Here is a 26,716-nt window from a genome sequence, read left to right on the forward strand (position 1 = left end):
TGTGGATTTCCCTCTTTGGAAACCTGCCTGGACTTCAGATATCACTTTATTTGTTTCTGCCCATTCTTCTAGTCTCCCAAGAAGGAGCCTGGCATATAGTTTGGAGGCTACATCTAACAAACTAATGGGTCTATAATTGGCAGGGTTTTTCTTATCGCCCTTTTTATATATTGGGGCAATTATACTCAACTTCCACCCTTCAGGTATACGACCTGAGCTGTTAATGTATGAAAACAGTTTTGCAAATATGGGTGACCAGAAATCAGGTCTTATCTTATAGATCTCCATTGGGATCATGTCTTCTCCTGGAGCTTTATTAGCTAGTTGTCTTGCGATTAGCCTCTTAATCTGATTGGGCGTGACGTCTGGCCATTCTGGCAGTTCTGATAAGTGAGTATAGTATCGTAGAATTACGAAGGCAACAGTCAGAACAGGGGTTTGCCATGCAAAATCAGGGACCCTTATCCTCTCTGAGCTGCTTCCAACAAATCAAAACGAATTAAACCCCAAACCAACCTTTTCTTAAAAGAGATCAGCAAAGCTTCCAGGATTAGTCACCTCGCCACACTTCACTTCCCATTGTTGTTCGTCATAAAGCCATTCTTACAAATACTGCAACAGGTTTATGATCTGGTGAAGTACAATAGCAACCTTGCAAAATATACAGTTTATATTTATTTTATTTTCCCTTCTACACGGGTTCTGTTTCTCTCTCTTTTATCTAAGTCTGGCCATGTTTAGTGCACATATAATTATGTATTTTTTGAACGTTCAATAAGGGGGGGAGCCATTCTGCCTTCAGATACTTTTTATTGGGGGGGGGGGGAGAGAGGAGGTTCTCTCTGCCGTTGTATCTGACGTTTGCGAAGGGAAAGCTAAGAACTGTTTAAAATGTTACAGTTGAAACTTTCTTTGTTTCCTAGCCACACTGACGCTTTTCTGATACGGTATGGAAAACAACACAACTGGCATGTGATCAGCTGAATGAAGTATCCAGAAATCACCTCGAATGGATGGACTGGTGACCCCCTTCCCTTTCACCTGTCTCCCCATGACATTAATATTTCCAGCATCGCCACTATCCCCCCTACTCTGCCCCTCCATAGAGACCCCCCCAATCCCACCCCAATCCCAGCCCAGATGACAACAATTCACCCTCTCCACTCTCCAATCACCCAACAACCCCCACTCTCAGCCCTCCTCCCAAGGACTCTACTCATAGCACGTTGCCTCAGGAGAGTGAGGAAAATTATCAGGGATGATTCACACCCTGGCCGGCACCGGGCAGAAGATAGAGAAGCAGGATTAGTCCCACCAACAGGGTAAAGAACAGCTTGTATCCGTGGGCTGTTAGGCTGCTGAATGAAAAGATAACAACATGGCAACTGACTTTGGGGTTTGGTGGGTGTGCGTCAGTAAACGAGGGGAATTAATTTTGACTAAGAGAGCTGAGTGGGGGGTGCTCGTGTAATCTCACTACAAGTACAAGTGACAATAAAGTATTTCAAAAGGAACGATCACACAAACAAAAATAGACAAACACCCCCGCCAACCTCACCGTCTCTTTCTTCACCACACAAAAGCAACAAATAAAATCAGTGGGTAAAAGAAAAGGAAAACAAAGGGGGAGCCATACCTACTAAAAGAATACCCCCCGAATTCTCCATAAAACAATTTACAAACAGGCTAGAATCTGACACACAACCAGCACAATGGTGGTGCCAGAGCGTACCAAAACCCATATCCCTACCCCAACAAACCAATAACGTTGTTGACAACATTGCTTATAAACCTTATGCCCATCACAAAGGTGCTTAACACGTCTCACTGACCATTCCCTATCACAAACGACAGAGCGAATGGCCTGTTCATAAACAAGGTATCCCATGCCAGCTGAGACCCAGGACTAACTGGCTGGAAGCCAGGTGGTCCAAATTACCCCAAACAAACACCTATATAGACTGCTTTTTATAATCTACCCCTACTCTTTAACCCAAATCTAATTCTATCCCTCTCTTTTCCCACCCATCACACTTTATTCCTGTGCAACAAAATAGGTTTGATAGACAATCTAAGGGGAGAGACACAGGGCAACCCAGACGCGTTGGCAGGGAATCATCCTATAAAGTAGACACGCAGAAAGGCTAGCTGAAAAGAAATTGTACACTAAACGTGAAGGGGTTGGGAAACCTTATCAAAAGAAAATAGCTCCCTCAGGATACCTCCCTTGGAAAGTTCCAAACAAGTGTGTGCGTCCTCTTCAAAGCAATCGATGATCCGTTCCCAGGCCAGGGGCTCCTTTATAAAGTAATTTTATTTAAGCTGTATGAATGTTAAGCAGGATGCTTGATTATAAACAATTTGGCACCATTAAAATAGATGAAGTGAAGTAGGAAGATAAGTTAAAATGTAAGAAAAAACAAATTTTTTGGATAATTATTTGGCTAAATTTAATTTTTCATGGAGCATAACCAAGGTATCTAAAACTTGAGATATAACATTGAAAACCAGACAGTAAGGATGGAAGTAAGGTGATAATTTGCTGGATTAATTTTATAACGTGGAAGGTAGGAGGGGAGATGTGAGAAGGTCCTAAGAAGATAAGAAAATATGTCATGTTATGATATAATTTTGTTTGTTTTTTATATTGTAACTTTAAAATTTCAATAAATATTAATATATATATATATATATATATATATATATATATATATATAGTAATTTTATTAAATATTTTCTTGGTTTAAGAAAGTCCAGAGGTCCGTTCTTAACCTGAAATTGTTCTTAACCTGAGGTACCACTTTAGCTAATGGGGCCTCCCGCTGCCGCCGCGCGATTTCTGTTCTCATCCTGAAGCAAAGTTCTTAACCCGAGGTACTATTTCTGGGTTAGCGGAGTCTGTAACCTGAAGCGTCTGTAACCTGAGGCACCACTGTACATGCATTGTCTCTCTTTTCTATTCTGTTCTTTAATACAATAAACGAACAATTCACAAACGAAAGAAGATCAATTGCTGTTTTCGTTTGGGTAGATGGACTTCTTTAAGCGCAACTTGGGATGCTGTTCCCTGGGCTATGACTAAGGATCAGAATGTTAGAATGATGTTGGATAGAAATTAAGCGGTTTCCAGCTGTAATGCTTTAAGAGATATGAAAAATAAGATTTTGAAATAAGTAAAATTAAGGGTGAGAACTAATAATTTGCTGAGTTAATAACTGGAACTGGAATATAAGAAAGGGAGGTATGAGGAGGTCTGGAAAATAAGTTAAAAGAAAATAAGTAAATAGAAATCTTATGTTGTTGTTTTTTTGCTTTTGTATTTTGTTGTTTTCTTTTTTTGTTTTACAATGTATTTCTTTTGAAAAAGTTTAATAAATATTTATATATAAAAAAAGGATAGGCACAGAGGCGCGCGGCGGTGCCGTCCGTCCCGGCGAGTTTCCATTCTCCAAAACGCACCTGCACTGTATTCCGATGTCCAGGTGCGGCAGCTTGGCCGCCCCCCCCCCCACCGTAGGTGCCCGGGCACCCATGGCCCTGGCACCGAAATTTGTTGTTGCACCGGGACCCACGCCGCTTTCTATGTTGCACAGAGTAGGCACCGCCTCTCTTGGCAGAGCCCAGCGGGCTTCACCGCCTCCCGCCACTTCCTCCTCCCCTTTGTCGCGGCTTCAGTGGTGAAGAGCGTGTCGGAAGGCGAGGAGATGGCGGCAGTGCTGGTGCGAGAAGGAGCCGGGGCCGAAGGCAACGGGGGCGCACGGCGAGGGGGAGGCTTCTCCCGAGCCCTGATGCTGCTGCGGCTGCTGCTATCCTGCCCGTCGAGGCTGGCGGACATTTCGGGTTCGTAGCCGATTGCCGACGGCCGAGTGAGATGTGTGTGTGTGTGTGTGTGTCCCAGGATAGGAACCGGCCGGTTGGGACTGTGGCGTGGGCAGAGGGGGGGGCTCTTAAAAACCCTGCCCGCCTTCGGGGGGGGGGCAGTCCTGATCGGAAGCTTCCCTCCTGTGGGCGTTAGAGGGCGAGGATGCCTCCCCCGCCGCGTAAAAAACTCTCCCCCGCTTGCCTCTCCCCCTCCACTGCTGGACTGCTGTCAATGAAGATATGCTGTTTCTTTAAGTCATAGAACAAACTCCTAAGAGCCCGAACAATTCGTTTGGGATGCTGTTCCCTAGGCTCAGTGGCGTAGCGTGGGGGGTGCAGGGGGGGGGCTGGCCGCACCGGGCGCAACATCTGGGGGTTAGGGTTAGGGGGCGCAAATCCACGGGTTAGGGGGTGCAAATTACTTGCCTTGCCCCGGGTGCTGACAACCCACGCTACGCCACTGCCTAGGCTACCGTAGGTGCTGGGGGTTGTGGATGCCATGGAGCGTGCCCCGAAATTTGTGGGTGCCCAGCTCCTTCATGGGGAGTTTTGCGGGTGCTTGGGGACCCATGTCCCCCAGGGAGTTGGCACATATGCCGCCAACAGAGCAGGCACCGCCTCTGCGCATAGCCCAGCGGGCTGCCCCGGCGTCCCCGGCTTCCCGGGCTCCCGCTCCCGCCCCCTTTCCAGCAACTTCTGCCCTCCCTTTTCCTTTCCTCGGGCCTCGTCGGAAGTCAGTTCGTGGCATCAGTGGTGAAGAGTGTGTCGGAAGGAACGGGCGATGGCGGCAGTGCTGGTGCGAGAAGGAGCCGGGGGCGAAGGCAACGGGGGCGCACGGCGAGGAGGAGCCTTCTCCCGAGCCCTGCTCCTCCTCCTCCTGCTGCTGCTATCCTGCCTGTCGAGGCTGGCGGACGTTTCGGGTTTGTAGGCAATTGCCGACGGCCGAGTGAGATGTGAGGGGCCCCAGGGTCAGGTTGGGAAGTGTCCGGTTGGGACGGTGGCGTGGGCATGGGGGGGCCGGGGGGGGACTCTTTAAAGCTCCCTTCGTACTCCCTTCGTACTCCTGATCGGATGCGTCCCTCCTGTGGGAGTTAGAGGGCGAGGACGACTCACCCGCGCTGCAAAACACTCCCCCCCCCCATCCCTCCACTGCTGAACTCCTGTCATCAAGATACGCTGTTACTTTAAGCCATAGAACAAACTCCTAGGAGCCGAGGTTCCTTTGCCCCCTCCCCCAATAAAATATTTGAGGGGCCGGCACTCCCAAAGTTGATCGGCATTGCCATTCAAACGGTGTCTGTGCACCTGATCATGCGATCGATCCCCCCCAATTTTATTCAAGTTGCCACTCCTGCTTTCAGAGATCTCAACAGAGATCTCAATTCGACCACCTAGTGCCCCCCCACCACCACGTGACCATTTTTTTATGGCGCTGTTACTGGGCAAGATTGGTAGTCTTGGGTCCTCCCCAGCCCCCTTCCTCGAACTTCTCAAGGGTTTGCCTTGTCTCCCTTGGCAGGTTAGGGTGGAGTGTTGGGGTGTGCTTTTCACAGGAAGTTGCTAATGCAGGTGTTTGACTTCTCCCTGGAGGCACACTTCACTGTCTCTCGAGACAGAGGCAGGGACGTCTTGCTCATAGGAGCCGCTCCTGCCGAGAGTTGCCTTGGTTTTTCCCCATTTAGCCTCCAGGCACCTGCAGCCCTGCCCTGTTCAGCTACATCTAGCCCAAGCCATGAGTAGTAGCAGCAGCAGCTGCCCTGGTTTCTCTCCCCGGAATCCTGCCCTGTGTTGAATGTTACGGGCAACTCTACCCCGGGGAAGGAAAGCTTCCTCCCTTCGCTCCTCCTCCTCCTCCTCTTCTTCAGGGGTGGGCTCCTTCTCCCCCCCCCCCAACAAGGTCCCTAGGGGTTGTAAAGCAAACCAGACCATTTAGTCAAAACAAAAAAAAATCCTTCCAGTAGCACCTTAAAGACCAACTAAGTTAGGTGCTACTGGAAGTAATTTTTTTTGTTTTGACTATGGCAGACCAACACGGCTACCTATCTGTAACCAGACCATTTAGCACCGACCCCATTCATTCCAGCAGCTGGCCATCACGCGCTCACTCTAAGCCCTGCGAAAAATATAATCATCATTACTACTGCTGCTACTGCCCTCCACCCATAGATATCAGGGTGGCTCACAGCCTGAAACTACGGTATTAAGCACATGCTAAAAACTAGAACAAAGGCAAGCCAGCAACCCTCCTTCTCCCTTTTTTTGTGAAACAAACCTGTTAATTGCCTATCCAACTGAAAGGGGGGAAAAAGGCACTGAAGGTTTTTGAGATCAATGCAAGGTAGAAAGCATTGCAGGGGTTGGGCTAGATGACCGCAGGGTCCCTTCCAATTCTACCTTTTTCTGAAAAACACACATGCACAACCCAACCATGGTCCCTCTGCAGTCCTCTGCCCAAGCAACTGTGTGTGAGACTTGCTCCCCAGAAAGTGTGCCTTGTCTTGCTACCTGTGGTTGCAAGCATATGCCTCAAAGTGTAAGGTCTCTTAAGACAAGTTTGTAAAATGTATGCGATGTGGCATTTGCCGGCACCTGGGGTTCAGAAGGTGAACCGAACCTGCCATGCCAATGAGCATAGTCTGCCCCCCAAAGATGATGGGATCCTGTAAGCTTCCAAACTGCCTTCAACAAGTGTGATATGACCTTTACCAAATGTGCAATTCCAAAGGTGCCATTTTTAGTATGGTGTAATGATATCCTGCCTCTCTTAAGATGTGAGATCTAATCTGTCTGGTTAGTGGTAGAATTCTATTCTGGTCTCTCCTCAGCCCCCTCCCCCCCAATCTATTCATATTCCATCCTTTCTCCCTAATCTCCAATATTGCATTTTCCTCTGGTTGAGACGTTAAAACAGAAGGCCCTAATTCCCAACTGTGTCCCAACTGCAGTCCTACTGTCTACTCAGAAGTAAGGTCCTATTTGATTCAGCAGGGCTTACTCTCAGGTAAGTGCAGTTAGGGCTGCAGCCTTTGTGACCCAAGTTTTGGGTCCTTTTTAGGTTCAGGGTGTCACTGCTTTACACCCCCCCCCAATATTTGAAAACGTCAGCTTCGTACTTAAACACAAATTGCCCGGGAACTTCATTGTCTGTGACTTTATTAATTTATTTAAAGAACAACAAACTGGTGATCGCTTTAACTTTTTGATATGTGGTGATTTGAATCATGAAGATGACTTGGAAGAACTGCTCAGTCTTGAATGTGTCTGGCATTGGAATTGAGGACTTCATTAGATTTTCTTCTGCCTTTTCATTTTATTTTGTTCTAGGGGCTTGTTAGAGATAATGTGTAAGCGTGGTGGCAGCTCCCTTAAAAAAAGGTCAGCAACTCTGGGAAAGGGGGGGCAGAGGGATCTTTGCACCACGGCGCCGGTGAGCTCCTGTCTTAATCCCCCCTTGTCCATGAAGCATCCTCCTCCTGCGCTAGTGGAGCCAGTGTGGTGTAGTGGTTAAGAGCGGTAAACTCGTAATCTGGTGAACCGGGTTCGCTTCCCCGCTCCTCCACATGCAGCTGCTGGGTGACCTTGGGCCAGTCACACTTCTCTGAAGTCTCTCAGCCCCACTCACCTCACAGAGTGTTTGTTGTGGGGGAGGAAGGGAAAGGAGAATGTTAGCCGCTTTGAGACTCCTTCGGATAGTGATAAAGCGGGATATCAAATCCAAACTACTACTACTACTACTATTCTTCTTCTTCTTCTTCTTCTTCTTCTTCTTCTTCTTCTTCTTCTTCTTCTTCTTCTTCTTCTTCTTCTTCTTCTTTACTTTGAAAATCTGACTTAGGGAGCTACATCAACCTCATAGGGGATATCTGACTGGATTTAGGGAGGAGGAGATGTGGGTGAGCAAAAGTTGATGGAGGAACACCTCATGTGCATAGGGGAATTAAAGGAGGAAGGAGGGGCTTTAAGGTAAAGGGACACCTGACCATTAGGTCCAGTCGTGACCGACTCTGGGGTTGCGGCGCTCATCTTACTTTACTGACCGAGGGAGCTGGCGTACAGCTTCCGGGTCATGTGGCCAGCATGACTAAGCCGGTTCTGGCGAACCAGAGCAGCACACGGAAACAATCCGGCCGGAGCGGTACCCATTTATCTACTTGCACTTTGATGTGCTTTTGAACTGCTAGGTTAAGGAACTGATCAACGGGAGCTCACCCCGTTGTGGGGATTCGAACCGCCGACCTTCTGATCGGCAAGTCCTAGGCTCCGTGGTTTAACCCACAGCGCCACCCGCGTCCCAAAGGAGGGGCTTAGGGTCCACATTAAGCCGAGGTCAGGTGCTTAGATATCAGCTGTGTGGTTCGGTGTATTCGCCCCATCTTGCCCAGAGACAACAAATGGGTAAGCAAGAGCAAAACTCTGATGGGGTGAATGTGGGGAGAGGGAGAACCGTTGGCAGCTGATTTCATCAGGAGAGGTGTGCAAATGTTCATATAATCATAGACTTGTATGTAGGGTTGGAAAGACCCTTAGGATCACCTAAGTCCAGCTGCACTGCAAGGCAGAAATTCGTAGCTGTCCTCTATGGGTATTCAACCTGCAGGCTGCTTTGGTGTTATTAGCGCCATATTCTAATCAACAGAGCTATTAGGACCCGTGGGAAAGAACTAAGGGATATTCATGAACTATCTGTGAATCGCTTGCATGACAAACTGGGAACTCCGGTGTCTTTCCTGTGGAAGCCAACTCGCCTTGGGATAAGATTTTCTTTTGCAAGAAACAAGCCTTTTGGCAAGAGCAATCCGTTCAGGAAGATATGGAACTCTGAGTTTCCACAATCCTGAATCTCTCACAGGTTTTGCTATGTCTTCCTTGGCAAGTTGTCAACATATTTTAGTGTCTAGACCAGTGTAGGACAGACGAAGAGGCTGTCGTTAGAAGGTGGGGAGTGCAGGGTATCCATACCACAGTTTAAAAGGGGCTTGATGATCAATTCTTCTTCCCAGAGAATTCTGGAAATGGTAGTTCTTGTGCGGGTGATAGGAGGGCTCTCCTAACAATTATCAGCATCCTGAACATGTGAGAATGTTAAGGAAGGTAGGAGAGAATATATTGTTTTCATATTATCCCTCCTCACTCATGCTAGTGAGTAAACAGCAGAGCTCTAGGGCTATTAAGATATTCAGATCACATTACAGTACACGACAGTTCTCTTAAATACTTTTCCTCTTCCACAGCTGAGCATGGCATGCAGCCCAGAAAAAGCTGAGTTCACACCCCAGCTAACTCAGTTGTGTGGCTGCCCCGGGCAAAATACGCTTTCAGGTGGAAGGTTTTTAGGGATTAAGAAATAGCAGGAGTAAGAAAAACAGTTGCAGTTTACTCGCGGGTGTGTTGCACTGAATTTATTTATTTACTTCGTAAAATTCATATACCACTGGATTGTAGAAACCTTCTAAAAAAGATAGAACAATAACATTATCACTAAAAAGTTACAACCATTTAAAAGTGCAATAAAATGGACTGGAGCAAATTAAAACTCATAAAACATCCTAAATAACCAAGGAAAGGTAAAGGTAAAAGGACCCCTGACCATTAGGTCCAGTCGTGACCAACTCTGGGGTAGCAAACCAGAGCAGCACACGGAAACGCTGTTTACCTTCCTGCCGGAGCGGTACCTATTTATCTACTTGCACTTTGACGTGCTTTAGAACTGCTAGGTTGGCAGGAGCAGGGACCGAGCAACGGGAGCTAACCCTGTCGCAGGGATTCAAACCACCGACCTTCTGATCGGCAAGCCCTAGGCCCTGTGGTTTAACCCACAGCACCACCCGCTTGCCTAAATATGTCTAAGTATGAATATCTTCAGAAGGTGCTGAAAAGAATACAGGGAAGCTGCCTGCCTGATATCACTAGTGCAGGGGTCAGCAAGGTTTAGCTCTGCTCCAGTGGAGATCCCTTTGTGGGTCGGATTGTGCGTGCACATAAGTGCGGATGCCCACAATTTTTGGCACTTGTGTCTGTGCAGATGCGATTTCCGGCATATGCACATGCACAAACTCAATTTTCTGTGCCGCGGAAGTGAGTCCCCGTGCCGTGCTGCACTGGTTTAGCACAGCGTGTGGGAACTTGCCGAGTGGGTGGCTCAGTTTGGGGGCACCTCGTGGGCCAGTTAAACGACCACTGCACTAGTACTACATAATATCCATTCTGCATCTGTAATAACTCAACCATTTGGTGTGGCAGCACTTCCTTAGACTTTGGAACTCCCTGCCTGTTGAGATGAAGCAGATGCCTTCACTGTACACTTTTCAGTGCCAGCTAAAAACATTCTTGATTAGACAAGCCTACCCAAATGCTTAGAAAGCTGAGGTAATTTTGATCTCCTTGAGTACTTTGACTTTTGTATGTTTTCAAGTATTGCTTGCTTTTACCGGTTTAATCTTTTGTAAACCGCTTTGCGGGATTGTTTGTTTTTAACAATCAAGTTGTGTGTGTGTGTGTGTGTATAGGCAGGAACTTCCAATGTGTTGATGTTGCCATGCTAAATTAAAAAAGATATTAAAAAAGAAAACCTTCCTCAAAAAGGCTGAGGCATTCTTCTTGGGAATGGTAACAACAGAAGTCCCTAAAAAGCAAAAGAATTTATTATTATATGCCACCACTGCGGCTAGAGTCTTATTGACACAAAGGTGGAGAATGAGTAAGAAGGGGCAGAGGAAGGGGGTGCAGTGGGGGTGGGCTGCCCTGGGTGTCACCACTAAGGGGGGTGACAAAATGCCTGGCGGCATTCACGGCGGGACCTCCAGTGCGTCCAGGAGAGATGCGGTGGCTTGGGCGCCCACAGGCTCTGCTCTGCCCCAAACAGTCCGCCCGCTGCCTTGCCCTCAGCTGTAGGGTGGCTGAATGTGAGGAGGCATGCAGACTCCTTGGAGGCCCCATGGAGCCTCCTGCCCCGGCTCACCCCACCCCGTGGGGGTCTAGCCCTGCCCAAATAATAATAATAATAATAATAATAATAATAATAATAATAATAATAATAATAATAATAATAATAATAATAATTTATTATTTATACCCCGCCCATCTGGCTGGGCCTCCCCAGCCACTCTGGGCGGCTTCCATAAAAACCAAAAATACAGTAAAATCACACGTTAAAAACTTCCCTGAACAGGGCTGCCTTAAGATGTCTTCTGAATGTCAGGTAGTTGTTTATTGCTTTGACATCTGCTGGAAGGGCGTTCCACAGGGTGGGCGCCACTACCGAGAAGGCCCTCTGCCTGGTTCCCTGTAGCTTTGCTTCTCGCAATGAGGGAACCGCCAGAAGGCCCTCGGCGCTGGACCTCAGCGTCCGGGCAGAATGATGGGGGTGGAGAAGCTCCTTCAGGTATACTGGGCCAAGGCGGTTTAGGGCTTTAAAGGTCAGCACCAACACTTTGAATTGTGCTCGGAAACATACTGGGAGCCAATGTAGGTCTTTCAAGACCGGTGTTATATGGTCTCAGCGGCCGCTCCCAGTCACCAGTCTAGCTGCCGCATTCTGGATTAGTTGTAGTTTCCGAGTCACCTTCAAAGGTAGCCCCACGTAGAGTGCATTGCAGTAGTCCAAGCGGGAGATAACCAGAGCATGCACCACTCTGGCGAGACAGTCCGCAGGCAGATAGGGTCTTAGCCTACGTAGCAGATGGAGCTGGTAAACAGCTGCCCTGGACACAGATTTGACCTGTGCCTCCATGGACAGCTGTGAGTCCAAAATGACTCCCAGGCTGCGCACCTGGTCCTTCAGGGGCACAGTTACGCCATTCAGGACCAGGGAATCCTCCACACCTGCCCGCCTCCTGTCCCCCCAAAACAGTACTTCTGTCTTGTCAGGATTCAACCTCAATCTGTTAGCCGCCATCCATCCTCCAACCGCCTCCAGACACTCACACAGGACCTTCACTGCCCTCACTGGTTCTGATTTAAAAGAGAGGTAGAGCTGGGTATCATCTGCATACTGATGAACACCCAGCCCAAACCTCCTGATGATCTCTCCCAGCGGCTGCATGTAGATGTTGAAAAGCATGGGGGAGAGGACAGAACCCTGAGGCACCCCACAAGTGAGAGCCCAGGGGTCTGAACACTCATCCCCCACACCACTTTCTGAACACGGCCCAGGAGGAAGGAGCGGAACCACTGTAGGACAGTGCCCCCAGCTCCCAGCCCCTCAAGACGGTCCAGAAGGATGTTATGGTCGATGGTATCAAACGCCGCTGAGAGATCCAGCAGAACTAGGAAACAGCTCTCACCTTTGTCCCTAGCCCGCCGGAGATCATCAACCAGTGCGACCAAGGCAGTTTCAGTCCCATGATGAGGCCTGAATCCCGACTGGAAGGGATCCAAATGGTCCGCTTCTTCCAGGCGTGCCTGGAGTTGTTCGGCAACCGCTCGCTCTATCACCTTGCCCAAGAATGGAAGATTTGAGACTGGGCGATAGTTGGCCATTGTGGCCGCATCTAAAGATGTTTTTTTAATAAGTGGTTTAATAACCGCCTCTTTCAGTGGGTCTGGGAAGGCTCCCTCACGGAGGGAAGCATTCACCACCCCACGAAGCCCATCGCCCAGTCCTTCCCGGCTAGCTTTTATAAGCCAGGATGGGCAAGGATCCAGGAGACAGGTGGTTGGTTTCACTCGTCCAAGCAGCCTGTCCACATCCTCGGAGGTAACAAATTGGAATTGATCCCACTCAACTTGATTAGACAGAACTCTAGCACTCTCCTGCCCTGGCCCTGCTCCCACGGTGGAGTCTACTTCTTCCCGAATCTGAGCGATTTTATCTGCAAAAAACTTTGCAAAATCATTGCAGGAGAATATGTGGCCCGTAGTGGGCCCCGATGTTACAGGTGGTTCCGCTAAATTGTGAACCACCTGAAAAAGTCTCCTGCTGCTGTTTTCTGCAGATGCAATAGAGGCGGTGAAGAAATTCTTCTTCGCCGTCGCTATCGCCACTTGGTAGGCTCGACGTTGAGCTCTAACCTGTGTCCGATCAGATTCGGAATGAGTTATCCGCCACTGGCGCTCTAGCCGTCTCAACGATTGTTTCATTGCCCTCAGATCCATGGAAAACCATGGGGCTCTCAGGGCTCCATGCAATCGGAGAGGGCGCTTCGGAGCCAAACAGTCAATAGCCCTGGTTAACTGCGCATTCCAGCGGGCCACCAGGGAATCAGCTGAAAGGCCATCAACATGGGATAAAGCATCCCCTACCACTCTCTGGAAACCATTTGGATCCATTAAGTGGCGGGGGCGGACCATCCGAATTGGTCCCACCTCCCTGCAGAGGGGATGGGTCGCGGAGAAGTCCAGTTGCACCAGGAAGTGATCTGACCATGGCACTTCTTTTGTTTCACTTTTACTTAGTGTCAGATCACCAACATCCATAGAGGTAAACACCAGGTCCAAGGCATGTCCGCGGCTATGGGTTGGGCCAGACTTATTCAGGGACAGCCCCATGGAGGCCATGCTTTCCACGAAGTCCCGAGCTGCCCCTTGTAAGGTCGTGTCGGCATGGATGTTAAAATCCCCTAGGATGACCAAGCTAGGTGTCTCCAGGAGAACATCCGCCACGACCTGAAGCAGCTCGGGCAGGTGCAGCGGGGAGGTCGGTACACCAAAAGGAATCCTGTACTGCCCCTATTGCCCAACTTCCAGAACATGCACTCAGAAAACTGGGTCTTCCCAATAGGACGCCTGGTGCAAACTAATGACTTTCTAAAAATCACTGCAACCCCCCCTCCCCGCCCACATGACCTGGGTTGCTGTGCGTAAGAGAAACCTGGTGGACAAGCAGCGGCAAGGACAGGCCCATCTGCTTCATCCAACCAAGTCTCTGTTACACATGCCAGGTCGAGTGCGCTGCCCCAGGCGCCTGATCGGCTTGCTCTGCCGCTGCGAGTATGCTGCCCACTAAGGAAAAGTGGCTGTTTAAAATGCTTGAATATTCTGAATTGGCAGGCATAACAAACAGGGTAAGAGAAAAGGATGACAATGAAAATAAGGAGCACTGGAAAATGTTTATTGAACATTTTAAGAACCAGTATAAACAAGTAAGGGACGTGGGTGGCGCTGTGGGTGAAACCACAGAGTCTAGGCCTTGCTGATCAGAAGGTTGGCGGTTCACATCCCTGCGACGGGGTGAGCTCCCATTGCTCGGTCCCTGATCCTGCCAACCTACCAGTTCGAAAGCACATCAAGTGCAAGTAGATAAAAAGGTACAGCTCCAACGGGAAGGTAAACAGCGTTTCCGTGTGCTGCTCTGGTTCGCCAGACGCTGCTTAGTCATGCTGGCCACATGACCCGGAAGCTGTACACCGGCTCCCTCGGCCAATAAAGGGAGATGAGCGCCGCAACCCCAGAGTCGGCACTTTCTTGATCTCCTGCCCTCAGGCAGAAGATATAGAAGAAGGATTAGTCGCACCAACAGGGTAAAGAACAGCTTCTATCCGTGGGCTGTTAGGCTGCTGAATGAAAAGATCACAACAGGGCAACGGACTTTTGGGTTTGGTGAGTGTGCGTCAGTAAAAGAGGGAATTAAGACTTAAGAGAACTGAGTGGCGTTGCTCGTGTAATCTCACTGTATACAAGTTGCACAAGTGACAATAATGTGTTTCAAAAAGAACCACCGCACAAACAAAAATAGACAAACACCCCCGCCAACCTCACCGTCTCTTTCTTCACCACGCAAAAGCAACAGATAAAATCAGTGGGTAAAAGAAAAGGAAAACAAGGGGGGGGACCCATACCAACTAAAACAATACCCCCGATCTCAATAAAACAATTCACAAACAGGTTAGAATTTGACACACAACCAGAGTCCAGAGTGTGCCAACACCCATATCCCTACCCCAACAAACCAATAACGTTGTTAACAACATTGACAACATTGCTTACAAATCTTATGCCCAATACTAGCATCACAAAGGTGCTTAACACGTCTCACTGACCATTCCCTATCATAAACCACAGAGCGAATGGCCTGTTCTTAAACAAGGTCTCCCATGCCAGCTGAGACCCAGGACTAACTGGCCAAATTAGATGCTCCAAATTACCCCAGACAAACACCTATATAGGCTACTTTCCATAATCTACCCCTACTCTTTAACCCAAATCTAATTCTAACCCCTCTCTTTTCCCACCCATCACACTTTATTCCAGTGCAACAAAATAGGTTTGATAGACAATCTAAGGGGAGAGACACAGGGCAACCCAGACAGGTTGGCAGTGAATCATCCTATTAAGCAGACACGCAGAAAGGCTAGCTGAAAAGATATTGTACACTAAACGTGAAGGGGTTGGGAAACCCTATCAAAAGAAAATACCGTAGCTCCCTCAGGATACCTCCCTTGGAAAGTTCCAAACAAGTGTGTGCGTCCTCTTCAAAGCAATCGATGATCCGTTCCCAGGCCAGCGGCTCCTTTATAAAGTGATTTTATTAAATATTTTCTTGGTTTAAGAAAGTACAGAGATCCGTTCTTAACCTGAAACTGTTCTTGTATTTAAGATCAGTTGCTGTTTTCGATTGGGCGCAACTTCTTTAGGCGCAACTTGGGATGCTGTTCCCTAGGCTACCGTAGGTGCCGGGGGGTTGTGGATGCCATGGAGCGTGCACCGAAATTTGTGGGTGCCCAGCTCCTTCATGGGGAGTTTTGATAGTGCTTGGGGACGGACCCATGTCCCCCAGGGAGTTGGCACATATGCCGCCAACAGAGCAGGCACCGCTTCTGCGCATAGCCCAGCGGGCTGCCCCGGCGTCCACGGCTTCCCGGGCTCCCGCTTCCGCCCCCTTTCTGGCAACTTCTGCCCTCCCTTTTCCTTTCCTCGGGCCTCGTCGGAAGTCAGTTCGTGGTATCTATCAGTGGTGAAGAGTGTGTCGGAAGGAACGGGCGATGGCGGCAGTGCTGGTGCGAGAAGGAGCCGGGGGCGAAGGCAACGGGGGCGCACGGCGAGGAGGAGCCTTCTCCCGAGCCCTGCTCCTCCTCCTCCTCCTGCTGCTATCCTGCCCGTCGAGGCTGGCGGACGTTTCGGGTTTGTAGGCAATTGCCGACGGCCGAGTGAGACGTGAGGGGCCCCAGGGTCAGGTTGGGAAGTGTCCGGTTGGGACGGTGGCGTGGGCATGGGGGGGCCGGGGGGGGACTCTTTAAAGCTCCCTTCGTACTCCCTTCGTACTCCTGATCGGATGCGTCCCTCCTGTGGGAGTTAGAGGGCGAGGATGACTCACCCGGGCTGCAACCCCCCCCTCACCCCTCCACTGCTGAACTCCTGTCATCAAGATACGCTGTTACTTTAAGCCATAGAACAAACTCCTAGGAGCCGAGGTTCCTTTGCCCCCTCCCCCAATAAAATATTTGAGGGGCCGGCACTCCCAAAGTTGATCGGCATTGCCATTCAAATGGTGTCTGTGCACCTGATCATGCGATCGACTCTCCCCCCCCCAAATTTTATTCAAGTTGCCACCCCTGCTTTCAGAGATCTCAACATGCGGGGCACAACTCGACCACCTAGAAATATACTGCCCCCCCACCACCACGTGACCATTTTTTATGGCGCTGTAACTGGGCAAGATTGGTAGTCTTGGGTCCTCCCCAGCCCCCTTCCTCGAACTTCTCAAGGGTTTGCCTTGTCTCCCTTGGCAGGTTAGGGTGGAGTGTTGGGGTGTGCTTTTGACAGGAAGTTGCTAATGCAGGTGTTTGACTTCTCCCTGGAGGCACACTTCACTGTCTCTCGAGACAGAGGCAGGGACGTCTTGCTCATAGGAGCCGCTCCTGCCGAGAGTTGCCTTGGTTTTTCCCCATTTAGCCTCCAGGCACCTGCAGCCCTGCCCTGTTCAGCTACATCTAGCCCAAGCCATGAGTAGTAGCAGCAGCAGCTGCCCTGGTTTCTCTCCCCGGAATCCTGCCCTGTGTTGAATGTTACGGGCAACTCTACCCCGGGGAAGGAAAGCTTCCTCCCCCCCCTCCTCCTCCTCCTCCTCCTCCTCCTCTTCTTCTTCTTCTTCTTCTTCTTCTTCTTCTTCTTCTTCTTCTTCTTCTTCTTCTTCTTCTTCTTCTTCTTCTTCTTCTTCTTCTTCTGGGGTGGGCTCCTTCTCCCCCCCCCCCCAAACAAGGTCCCTAGGAGTTGTAAAGCAAACCGGACCATTTAGCACCGACCCCATTCATTCCAGCAGCTGGCCATCACGCGCTCACTCTAAGCCCTGCGAAAAATATAATCATCATTACTATTACTACTACTACTGCTGCTGCTGCTGCTGCCCTCCACCCATAGATATCAGGGCGGCTCACAGCCTGAAACTACGGTACTAAGCACATGCTAAAAACTAGAACAAAGGCAAATCAAACCAAGCCAGCAACCCTCCTTCTCCCTTATTTGTGAAACAAACCTGTTAATTGCCTATCCAACTGGAAGAAAAAAAAGGCACTGAAGGTTTTTGAGATCAATGCAAGGTAGAAAGCATTGCAGGGGGTTGGGCTAGATGACCAGCAGGGTCCCTTCCAATTCTACCTTTTTCTGAAAAACACACACGCACACTATGGTCCCTCTGCAGTCCTCTGCCCAAGCAACTGTGTGAGAGACTTGCTCCCCAGAAAGTATGCCTTGTCTTGCTACCTGTGGTTGCAAGCATATGCCTCAAAGTGTAAGGTCTCTTAAGACAAGTTTGGAAAATGTTGTATGCGATGTGGCATTTGCCGGCACCTGGGGCTCAGAGGGTGAACCGAACCTGCCATGCCAATGAGCATAGTCTGCCCCCCAAAGATGATGGGATCCTGTAAGCTTCCAAACTGCCTTCAACAAGTGTAATATGACCTTTACCAAATGTGCAATTCCAAAGGTGCCATTTTTTGTATGGTGTAATGATATCCTGCCTCTCTTAAGATGTGAGATCTAATCTGTCTGGTTAGTGGTAGAATTCTATTAATGAGTTGCCCTCATTTTCTTCCAGGATCCACACACTGCCCTGGTGCTAACGTCTCCATAGCAGAAGGTTCATCTGGGATGATCTTTGCTAATGTTTCCAGTTATGCCGACATTTTAATTTTAAGTCATAAGAGCAGTTCATCTGATCCTGGTGTTGACATTTTACTCATAACTGGAGGAAAACTGAATCCCTACAAGAGCTCCTTCAAGGAACACTTCTATCTCTGGGGAAATGACCTCTTTATCAATAACACCAACAAACAATGTGCTGGAGAATACCAACTTAAAGATGCTTTGATAAAAAAATGTTTCCATCGAGTCTTCCTTAGCGTACCTGGTGAGATTCTGAAGTTACTGTCATATGGATTCACTACTGGGGGTGGGGTTGGGGGTGGGGTTAGAGGTCAGGGTGAGGACGGCTGCTTGCATGAATTTCTTTTTGGTTTGCATTTGTTCCTATCAGTTATCATTATTAATAATAGAATTTACTACCCACACTTCTCCATAAAATCTCAGGGTAGGTTTTTTTAAAAAATAAAAATATTCTATTCTAAGAATTTCATTTATTAAAAGACAAAGTGAGAAAGAAAGAGAGTTGAAAACAAAAACAAAGAAGTAACAAGATAGTAGGAATACACACACCTGTGTACTGATGTATGGTAAGGTAAGAGTACAGATCTCAGGGTAGTTTACAACAAAACAAAAACACATTTCTTGCATTGTATTATCATATCATGCTTCCCTACTATTTTGATAGCTATTATTGCCCTATTTTAAATAAATGCATCTTTTTTTTTTATTTCTAGACCCTGGGCAGTGCCCTTCACCTAATCTTTCCATACCAGAAGGTGCCTCTGGGACGATCATTCCTAATAATAAATTGAACCATTCCAATAGTCTTGCTTTATACAAGAAGAACCACTCCTCCTCTTCTTGGCAATGCATCTTGAGCACAGACAAGGGGCACCTGAATTACAGTGTCAACACGTATGAAGAGCAATTCTATATATCTGACAGTGGCCTTACTATCAAATATGCTTATGAAGGACTCGCTGGAGAGTACCAGCTTGTTCATCAGCAAAATGGATCCTGTGTGCTTCAGTTCTTCCTTAATATACCTGGTAAGTTTCTGATGTGATTGACATCTAGATTCACAGCCACTGGGGGAGGAGACAATGGTTCCTTTTATTCATTTCTGTTTGTTATATATTTGTTCTGTTCAAGGAGCTTTAGAGGTTTCCTAGATTCAAGGAAGGATGCTCCTAGAGTTTTTGTTTCTGGACAAAGGTGCCCTTCATAGTGCAATGAAATCATGTATCTCTTAAGATGTGATCCACTTTGTCCTATTCATAGTTTCATATGAATACCATTAATAAGTTGCCTTCTATCTGCACTTTCCATGATTTGTCCTTCTGAAAACTTCTGCATACTAGAAGGTTCCTCTAGGATGATCATTTCTAATATATCAATCCATTCCCTGCTACAAGCTCCCCATATCTGCTATAATTCAGCCCCTAATTCATGGTACAGATATTTTTCTTAAAAAGCAAATACAAAAGTAAAACCTGCTATAAAGGTCAGCAGTTGATTACATAGGCTTGCAAATAACTTGTGACCCACCAAGAAGAACCACAGATCACCAGCGACATATTATGGACTGTATCCAAATACTTTTTACTCAGAGTAGACTCACTGAAATGAATGGACCTATGTTAATCACATCTGTTAATTTCAACGGGTCTGCTATGGTATGCTATGGTACACTAGTACTACATAATATCCATTCTGCATCTGCAATAAGTGTGGCAGCACTTCCTTAGACTTTGGAACTCCTTGCCTGTTGAGATGAAGCAGATGCCTTCACTGTACACTTTTCAGTGCCAGCTAAAAACATTCTGATTAGACAAGCCTACCCAAATGCTTAGATAGTTGAGGTAATTTTGATCTGCTTGAGTATTTTGACTTATGTATGTTTTCAAGTATTGCTTGCTTTTACCAGTTTATCTTTTGTAAACCACTTTGCAGGATTATTTGTTTTTAACAATCAAGCGGTATATAAATAAATAGGCAGGAACTTCCAACGTGGTGAGGTTCTGAAGTTACTGTCAAATGGATTCACCACTGGGGGTTTTGGTGGGGGAAGAGGTCGGGCTGAGGACGGCTGCTTGCATGAATTTCTTTTTGGTTTGCAGTTGTTTCTATCAGTTATCATTATTAAAAATAGAATTTACTACCCACACTTCTCCATAAAAACTCAAGGCAGGTTTTTTTTTAAAAAAATAACAATATTCTAAGAATTTCATTTATTAAAAGACAGAGTGAGAGAGAAAGAAAGAGAGTTGAAAAGAAAAACAAAAAAGTAACAAGATAGTAGGAATATACACACCTGTATAATGATGTATGGTAAGGTAAGAGTACAGATTTCAGGGTAGTTTGCAATAAAACAAAAACACATTTCTTGCATCGTATTATCATATCATGCTTCCCTACTATTTGATAGCTACTCTTGCCCTATTTTAAATAAATGCATCTTTTTTTTATTTCTAGACCCTGGGCAGTGCCCTTCACCTAATCTTTCCATACCAGAAGGTGCCTCTGGGACGATCATTCCTAATAATAAATTGAACCATTCCAATAGTCTTGCTTTATACAAGAAGAACCACTCCTCCTCTTCTTGGCAATGCATCTTGAGCACAGACAAGGGGCACCTGAATCACAGTGTCAACACGTCTGAAGAGCAATTCTATATATCTGACAGTGGCCTTACTATCAAATATGCTTATGAAGGACTCGCTGGAGAGTACCAGCTTGTTCATCAGCAAAATGGATCCTGTGTGCTTCATTTCTTCCTTAATATACCTGGTAAGTTTCTGATGTGATTGACATCTAGATTCACAGCCACTGGGGGAGGAGACAATGGTTCCTTTTATTCATTTCTGTTTGTTATATATTTGTTCTGTTCAAGGAGCTTTAGAGGTTTCCTAGATTCAAGGAAGGATGCTCCTAGAGTTTTTGTTTCTGGACAAAGGTGCCCTTCATAGTGCAATAAAATCAGGTATCTCTTAAGATGTGATCCACTTTGTCCTATTCATAGTTTCATATGAATACCATTAATAAGTTGCCTTCTATCTGCACTTTCCATGATTTGTCCTTCTGAAAATTTCTCCATACTAGAAGGTTCCTCTAGGATGATCATTTCTAATATATCAATCCATTCCCTGCTACAAGCTCCCCATATCTGATATAATTCAGCCCCTAATTCATGGTACAGATATTTTTCTTAAAAAGCAAATACAAAAGTAAAACCTGCTATAAAGGTCAGCAGTTGATTACATAGGCTTGCAAATAACTTGTGACCCACCAAGAAGAACCACAGATCACCAGCGACATATTATGAACTGTATCCAAATACCTTTTACTCAGAGTAGGCTCACTGAAATGAATGGACCTATGTTAATCACATCTGTTTTTTTTAACGGGTCTGCTATGACTAGCATGGACCCAACTCTATGGTCTGGCAGGCATTTGGGGTGGTTGTGTTGGAATCCATGATTTGCAGGCAGCTTTGCAAGTTTGCAATTAGAGTCTCCACAGCATGGGAATACAGAACATGGAAGGAATCTGCCTAGAGATAATTCCGGAGAATTCTGGAAATGGTAGTTCTTGTGCGGGTGATAGGAGGGCTCTCCTAACAATTATCAGCATCCTGAACATGTGAGGATGTTAAAGAAGGTAGGAGAGGGTATATTGTTTTGATATTATCCCTCCTCACTCATGCTAGTGAGTAAACAGCAGAGCTTTAGGGAATTATTAAACTATTCAGATCACAGTACAGAACATGACCGTTCTCTTAAATACTTTGCCACTTCCACAACTGAGCATGGCGTGTAGCCCAGAAAAAGCCAAGTTCACACCACAACTAACTCACAGAGTTGTGTGGCTACCCTAGGCAAAATATTCTTTCAGGTGGAAGGTTTTTAGGGATTAAGAAGCAACCAAGTATGCTTGCCTAAACAACCAAGTATGTTTGCCTAAATATGAATGCACATTTAGATGTGTAGGATTGTCTAAGTACGAATATCTTCAGAAGGTGCGGAAAAGAATACAGGGAAGCTGCCTACCTGATATCACTAGTGCTACATAATATCCATTCTGCATCTGTAATAACTCAATCATTTATTGTGGCAGCACTTACTTAGACTTTGGAACTCCCTGCCTTTTGAGATGAAGCACATGCCTTCACTATACACTTTCTTGATTAGACAAGCCTACCCAAATGCTTAGAAAGCAGAGGTAATTTTGATCTGCTTGAGTATTTTAACTTTTGTATGCTTTCAAGTATTCCTTGCTTTTACCAGTTTAATCTTTTGTAAACCGCTTTGCGGGATTGCATGTTTTTAACAATCAAGCGGCAGCAACTTCCAACGTGTTGATGTAGCCACGCTAAATTTAAAAAGATATTAAAAATGAAAACCTTCCTCAAAAAAGGCTGAGACGTTCTTCTTGGGAATGTTAACAAGAGAAGTCCCTAAAAAAGAGAGACTATATTATTATTATTATAATGACACCAACAAACAGCTTGCTGGAGAATACCAACTTGAAGATTTCATGGGAAACATTTGTTTCTATCGAGTCTTCCTTAGCGTACCTGGTGAGGTTCTGAAGTTACTGTCAAATGGATTCACCACTGGGGTTGAGGGTGGGGGAAGAGGTCGGGGTGATGACAGCTGCTTGCATGAATTTCTTTTTGGTTTGCATTTGTTCCTATCAGTTATTATTATTAATAATAGAATTTACTACCCACACTTCTCCATAAAAACTCAAGGCAGGTTTTTTTTAAAATAACAATATTCTATTATAAGAATTTTATTTATTAAAAGATGAAAAGATGAACCACAGATCACTAGCAATGTATTACGGACTGCATCAAAATACTTTTTACTCAGATAGACTCACTGAAATGAATGGACCTATGTTAATCACTTCTGTTAATTTGAATGGGTCTGCTATGACTAGCATTGGAAGGAACTCTATGGTATGGCAGGCATTTGGGGTGGTTGTCAGTTTTTGTAGGGAATGCGGGTGGCGCTGTGCTCTAAACCGCAGAGCCTGGGTCTTGCCGATCAAAAGGTTGGCAGTCCGAATCCCCACGACGGGGTGAGTTCTTGTTGTTTGGTCCAAGCTCCTTCCCACCTAGCAGTTTGAAAGCATGAAGTGCAAGTAGATAAATAGGTACCGCTCCAGTGGGAAGGTAAATGGCATTTCCGTGCGCTGCTCTGGTTTGCCAGATGCTGGCCACATGACCCGGAAGCTGCACGCTGGCTCCCTCGGCAAATAAAGTGAGATGAGCGCCGCAACCCCAGAGTCATCCATGACTGGACCTAACGGTCAGGGGTCCCTTTACCTTTACTTTTAAAAGCCAGGGTGGATAAGCGATCAGAATGTCACACTAGAACTGAGAAAATCAAGGTTCAAATCCCTGCTCAGACATGAAGATCATTGTGTGATCCTTAGCTAGTCACTAACTCTTCAGCCCACCTCACATTGTTGTAGAAATAACTAAATGGATCTTGGAGGGAGGCATGCTTGCTGCCTTATGCTCCATCTATAACTGAGACCTGAGTGGGGCAACAAGGAGAGGTTGCCTCTCACACTTAATTCCTTCTGAGTTTTCAGTGCAGCATTAGAGCAGACCTGGAGGATCAGGCTGGGGGAGTTGCTGTAGTCCATAGAAATCCAGTCTTCCTCTCAAGGCTTCCAGTTTGCTGAACCCAATAGCCAAGGGCAATGGAGCAAGCAGCAAGATGGCAATAATGCAAGTGGGCGAAGACTCCCAGTAAATACAATCAAACCCAATTGTGTGCTCACTGTCAAGCCTATTTTGTGGTGGTAAAGGCAATGAAAAAGACTTCCTTCTCTTCTTCAGTTGTGTCCTTGATGTCTAGCACACCTTACAGGCAGTGTGAGACCTTTTTATATACTGGCCCAAAGGAGTTGGTGGATCCTCCAGCAGTTCTCTCAGTAATATTGAGGATACAATCACTTTCAGGGACCCAGATTCTGCTATTGTAGCAAGTCACTTTGAGGTGTCCAGGCAGTATTCTGGCCAGGTGTTAATGGGCGATTCCCCATTGATAAGGCTCAAGGATGTGGACAAGGTGCTTGGATGGTCACAAGGTGGCTACAACGCTTCATGGCTCATCATATCTGACAGGGATGGGACACTAGTGATGCCAAGGAAGTAAACAAATGCCTCTCTGAGAGGAGAGACCACTCCTTAAGAAACCCTCCCTGAGCTCAGAAGATCTGAATCATGGTAGCCTGCTTGCAAATGTCTCTTCCTAGGCAAGGTTTTTGAGCAGGAGGTTCCTGCACTCCAGACTACTTGGATGAGATTAATTTTGTACTCAGGCCCATTTCTGGTCCTGAGATGGCCTTGGTTGCCCTGTATGCAGGAGACACTGGTGGGAAGGAGCTTAGCATTCCACTGGGCCTCCTGGCCAGTGCGGGATTTATGCCCCACTCATTTGGGGGCCTCCAAAAAAACTTAAAGGTTAAAGAACGTGGATGTACATTTCCAACATAGAAGATAAAAAACCAATAAAATAAAACCTACATATAGCAAGAGTGTTTTTTTGTTGTGTGGACCTATTAGGTCCATAAATTACCATATAGCATATATTCAACACAAAAAAACAGCAACAATTTGTTGTTGACAAAGGACAGCTGGACATATAAAGGACCCCATTACCTTCAGTAGCTTAGGGCCTCATCAAACCTAAATTCAGCCCTACTCCTGGCACCAGCATCTGTCTTACTTAGGGCTGGAGTGTGAGGTGGGAAGTCAGCCCTATTTGTAATATGTCTGTGTATTTTTATTGTATTTTTACTTTAGCTGTAAATCCTTTGGGGGCTTGTTGTCATGGGAAGTGATATATAAACCTAAACCTAACCTTTGAAGGAGAGGCATGCTATAAAGGCAACACAAAATAAATAATAGACTCATATCAGTAGACATTAAAACAGATTTCTTGTGCCTCCTGCCATAATGGCTGAAAGCTCAGCTGGTAGAGTATGAGACTCTTGATCTCAGGGTCATAGGTTAAAGTTGGGCAAAGGACTCCTACATTGCACGAGGTTGGACTAGATGACCCCTGTGGTCCCTTCCAACTCTACAGTTCTATGATTTTAAGGCACATAGGTCTGGTTCTATCTAGTCTTCTTGGTGGGGTGGAATAATGCTGCACATAGCTCTTTCCACGGTACAGCTGCACTTAAAGGGTGTCAGAAGCATGACCGCTGACTTTTTCTATTTTTCAGTTTCAGGACGCAGACGTTATGGCCTTTACGCTGCAGTAGGGCTTGCCATCTTTTTGGTGCTCTGTTTCACAGTGTACATATGTTGGAAATGGAAAAGGAGAGACAACGACATTGCTCAACTTGCTGGTGGCTTGGCAAATGGAACTCTGCCTCCTGGGTCACCAGAGGTGCAAGAAAGCAGCGTAGACCCACCCAGGAGAGAAAATGGGAACTCTTTTCCTCATGAATGCAACCCTGAAACAAATGCCTTTCTGCCTTGAAGGACTGCTCCTTTCATTTTTCTAGCCATATGCTCTTTAAGATGATGGCCATGTGCAATGTACATACTCTGATATCACCCCCCCCCAAGGAAATCTTCACACACCCTCCTGCCTGTACCATTTTTTTAAAAAACCAAGTGGCCTTGAAGTCTATTTTCTTGTGAATTGCACAAAACGATGGGAAGCAGTTTGAGGGCATCAGCTCTGTTGAAAGACCAGTATTTGAGTTCAGTTCCCCCAAGCAAGGAAGCCTCACGCTCTCCTGTTGGAGGAGACCCTGGTGCCAACTCTGGCAGAGCCTGCTCCTATGAGACACTGACTCAAACAGAAAGTGTTAGGATATTGTTCCGTTCCACCTTTAGAACAGGCATGTGGAGTTGTTGTATGTCACATGTCTGTTTACTTCCAGCACAGCCTGCTGGGAGCTTCTGTTGTATATAACTTTTGCTTGGACACGAAGGGAAGTGGACATGTTTTTCCTTTGTCCTAATGCTGAATTAAATGCTTGTAAATATGCTTACATATGTCTCTGTCCGCCCTTCCATTGCAAACAGTTCTTATCTCTGCTGGCTTGTGTGCTCAGTCTCTAAAGGTTTCTGAGGCTTGAGTTGCAGTTTTGATGCTGTTCCAAGAACCAGAGTTCACCCAGCTGCTGGGGCCCGCTGGAGCTCTGCCAATTGCCCCCGTCTCCCCGGATGCATCCCAACAGAAAGGACCTGAAGGACCAGGTGCGCAGCCTGGGAGTCATTCTGAACTCACAGCTTTCCGTGGAGGCACAGGTCGATTCTGTGTCCAGGGCAGCTGTCTACCAGCTCCATCTGGTATGCAGCCTGAGACCCTACTTGCCCGCAGACTTTCTCGCCAGAGTGGTGCATGCTCTGGTTAACTCCCGCTTGGACTACTGCAATGTGCTCTACATGGGGCTACCTTTGAAGGTGACCTGGAAACTACAACTAATCCAGAATGCAGCAGCTAGACTAGTGTCTGGGAGTGGCCACTGGGACCATATAGCACCGGTCTTAAAGGATCTCTTGCCCTGACCTAGCCACTGTGATCCATGCGACGGTCACCTCCAGACTGGATTATTGTAACTCGCTCTACGTGGGGCTGCCCTTGAGACTGACCCAGAAACTCCAGCGGGTGCAGAATGCTGCAGCGAGATTCCTTACGGGGTCCTCGCTGCGAGATCACATTCACTCTGTGCTATACCAGCTGCACTGGCTCCCGGTGGAGTACAGGATCAGGTTTAAGGTGCTGGTTTTAACCTTTAAAGCCCTATATGGCCTAGGACCCTCGTACCTACGGGATCTGGTATGCCCCACAGAGAAACC

The 26,716-nt window shown here is 46.9% G+C and overlaps 2 protein-coding genes across 4 annotated transcripts in view; one reads left to right on the top strand and one right to left on the bottom strand.

The window, feature by feature from the left end:
- The window catches only part of LOC309365169 (C-type lectin domain family 2 member D-like), a 47,307-nt gene that overhangs the window by 15,597 nt on the left and 4,994 nt on the right, over positions 1–26,716 (bottom strand). The window lies entirely within an intron of this gene.
- Positions 3,634–25,905, top strand: LOC309364903 (uncharacterized protein). Of its 3 annotated transcripts, none has more exons than XM_081902903.1 (5): positions 3,634–3,840; positions 17,831–18,142; positions 18,612–18,926; positions 20,353–20,667; positions 25,126–25,905. In XM_081902903.1, exons 1-5 carry the CDS (start codon positions 3,705–3,707, stop codon positions 25,383–25,385), a joined length of 1,338 nt encoding a protein of 445 aa, XP_081759029.1. In that variant the 5' UTR covers positions 3,634–3,704; the 3' UTR covers positions 25,386–25,905. The 3 variants fall into 3 exon arrangements, with proteins under 3 accessions (XP_081759029.1, XP_081759028.1, XP_081759030.1); XM_081902902.1 differs by lacking the exon at positions 3,634–3,840 and adding an exon at positions 15,387–15,918; XM_081902904.1 differs by lacking the exons at positions 3,634–3,840; positions 20,353–20,667 and adding an exon at positions 15,387–15,918.

The sequence above is a fragment of the Podarcis melisellensis genome (genome assembly GCF_964234715.1).
Source record: "Podarcis melisellensis genome assembly, chromosome: 2".
Taxonomy (NCBI): domain Eukaryota; kingdom Metazoa; phylum Chordata; class Lepidosauria; order Squamata; family Lacertidae; genus Podarcis; species Podarcis melisellensis.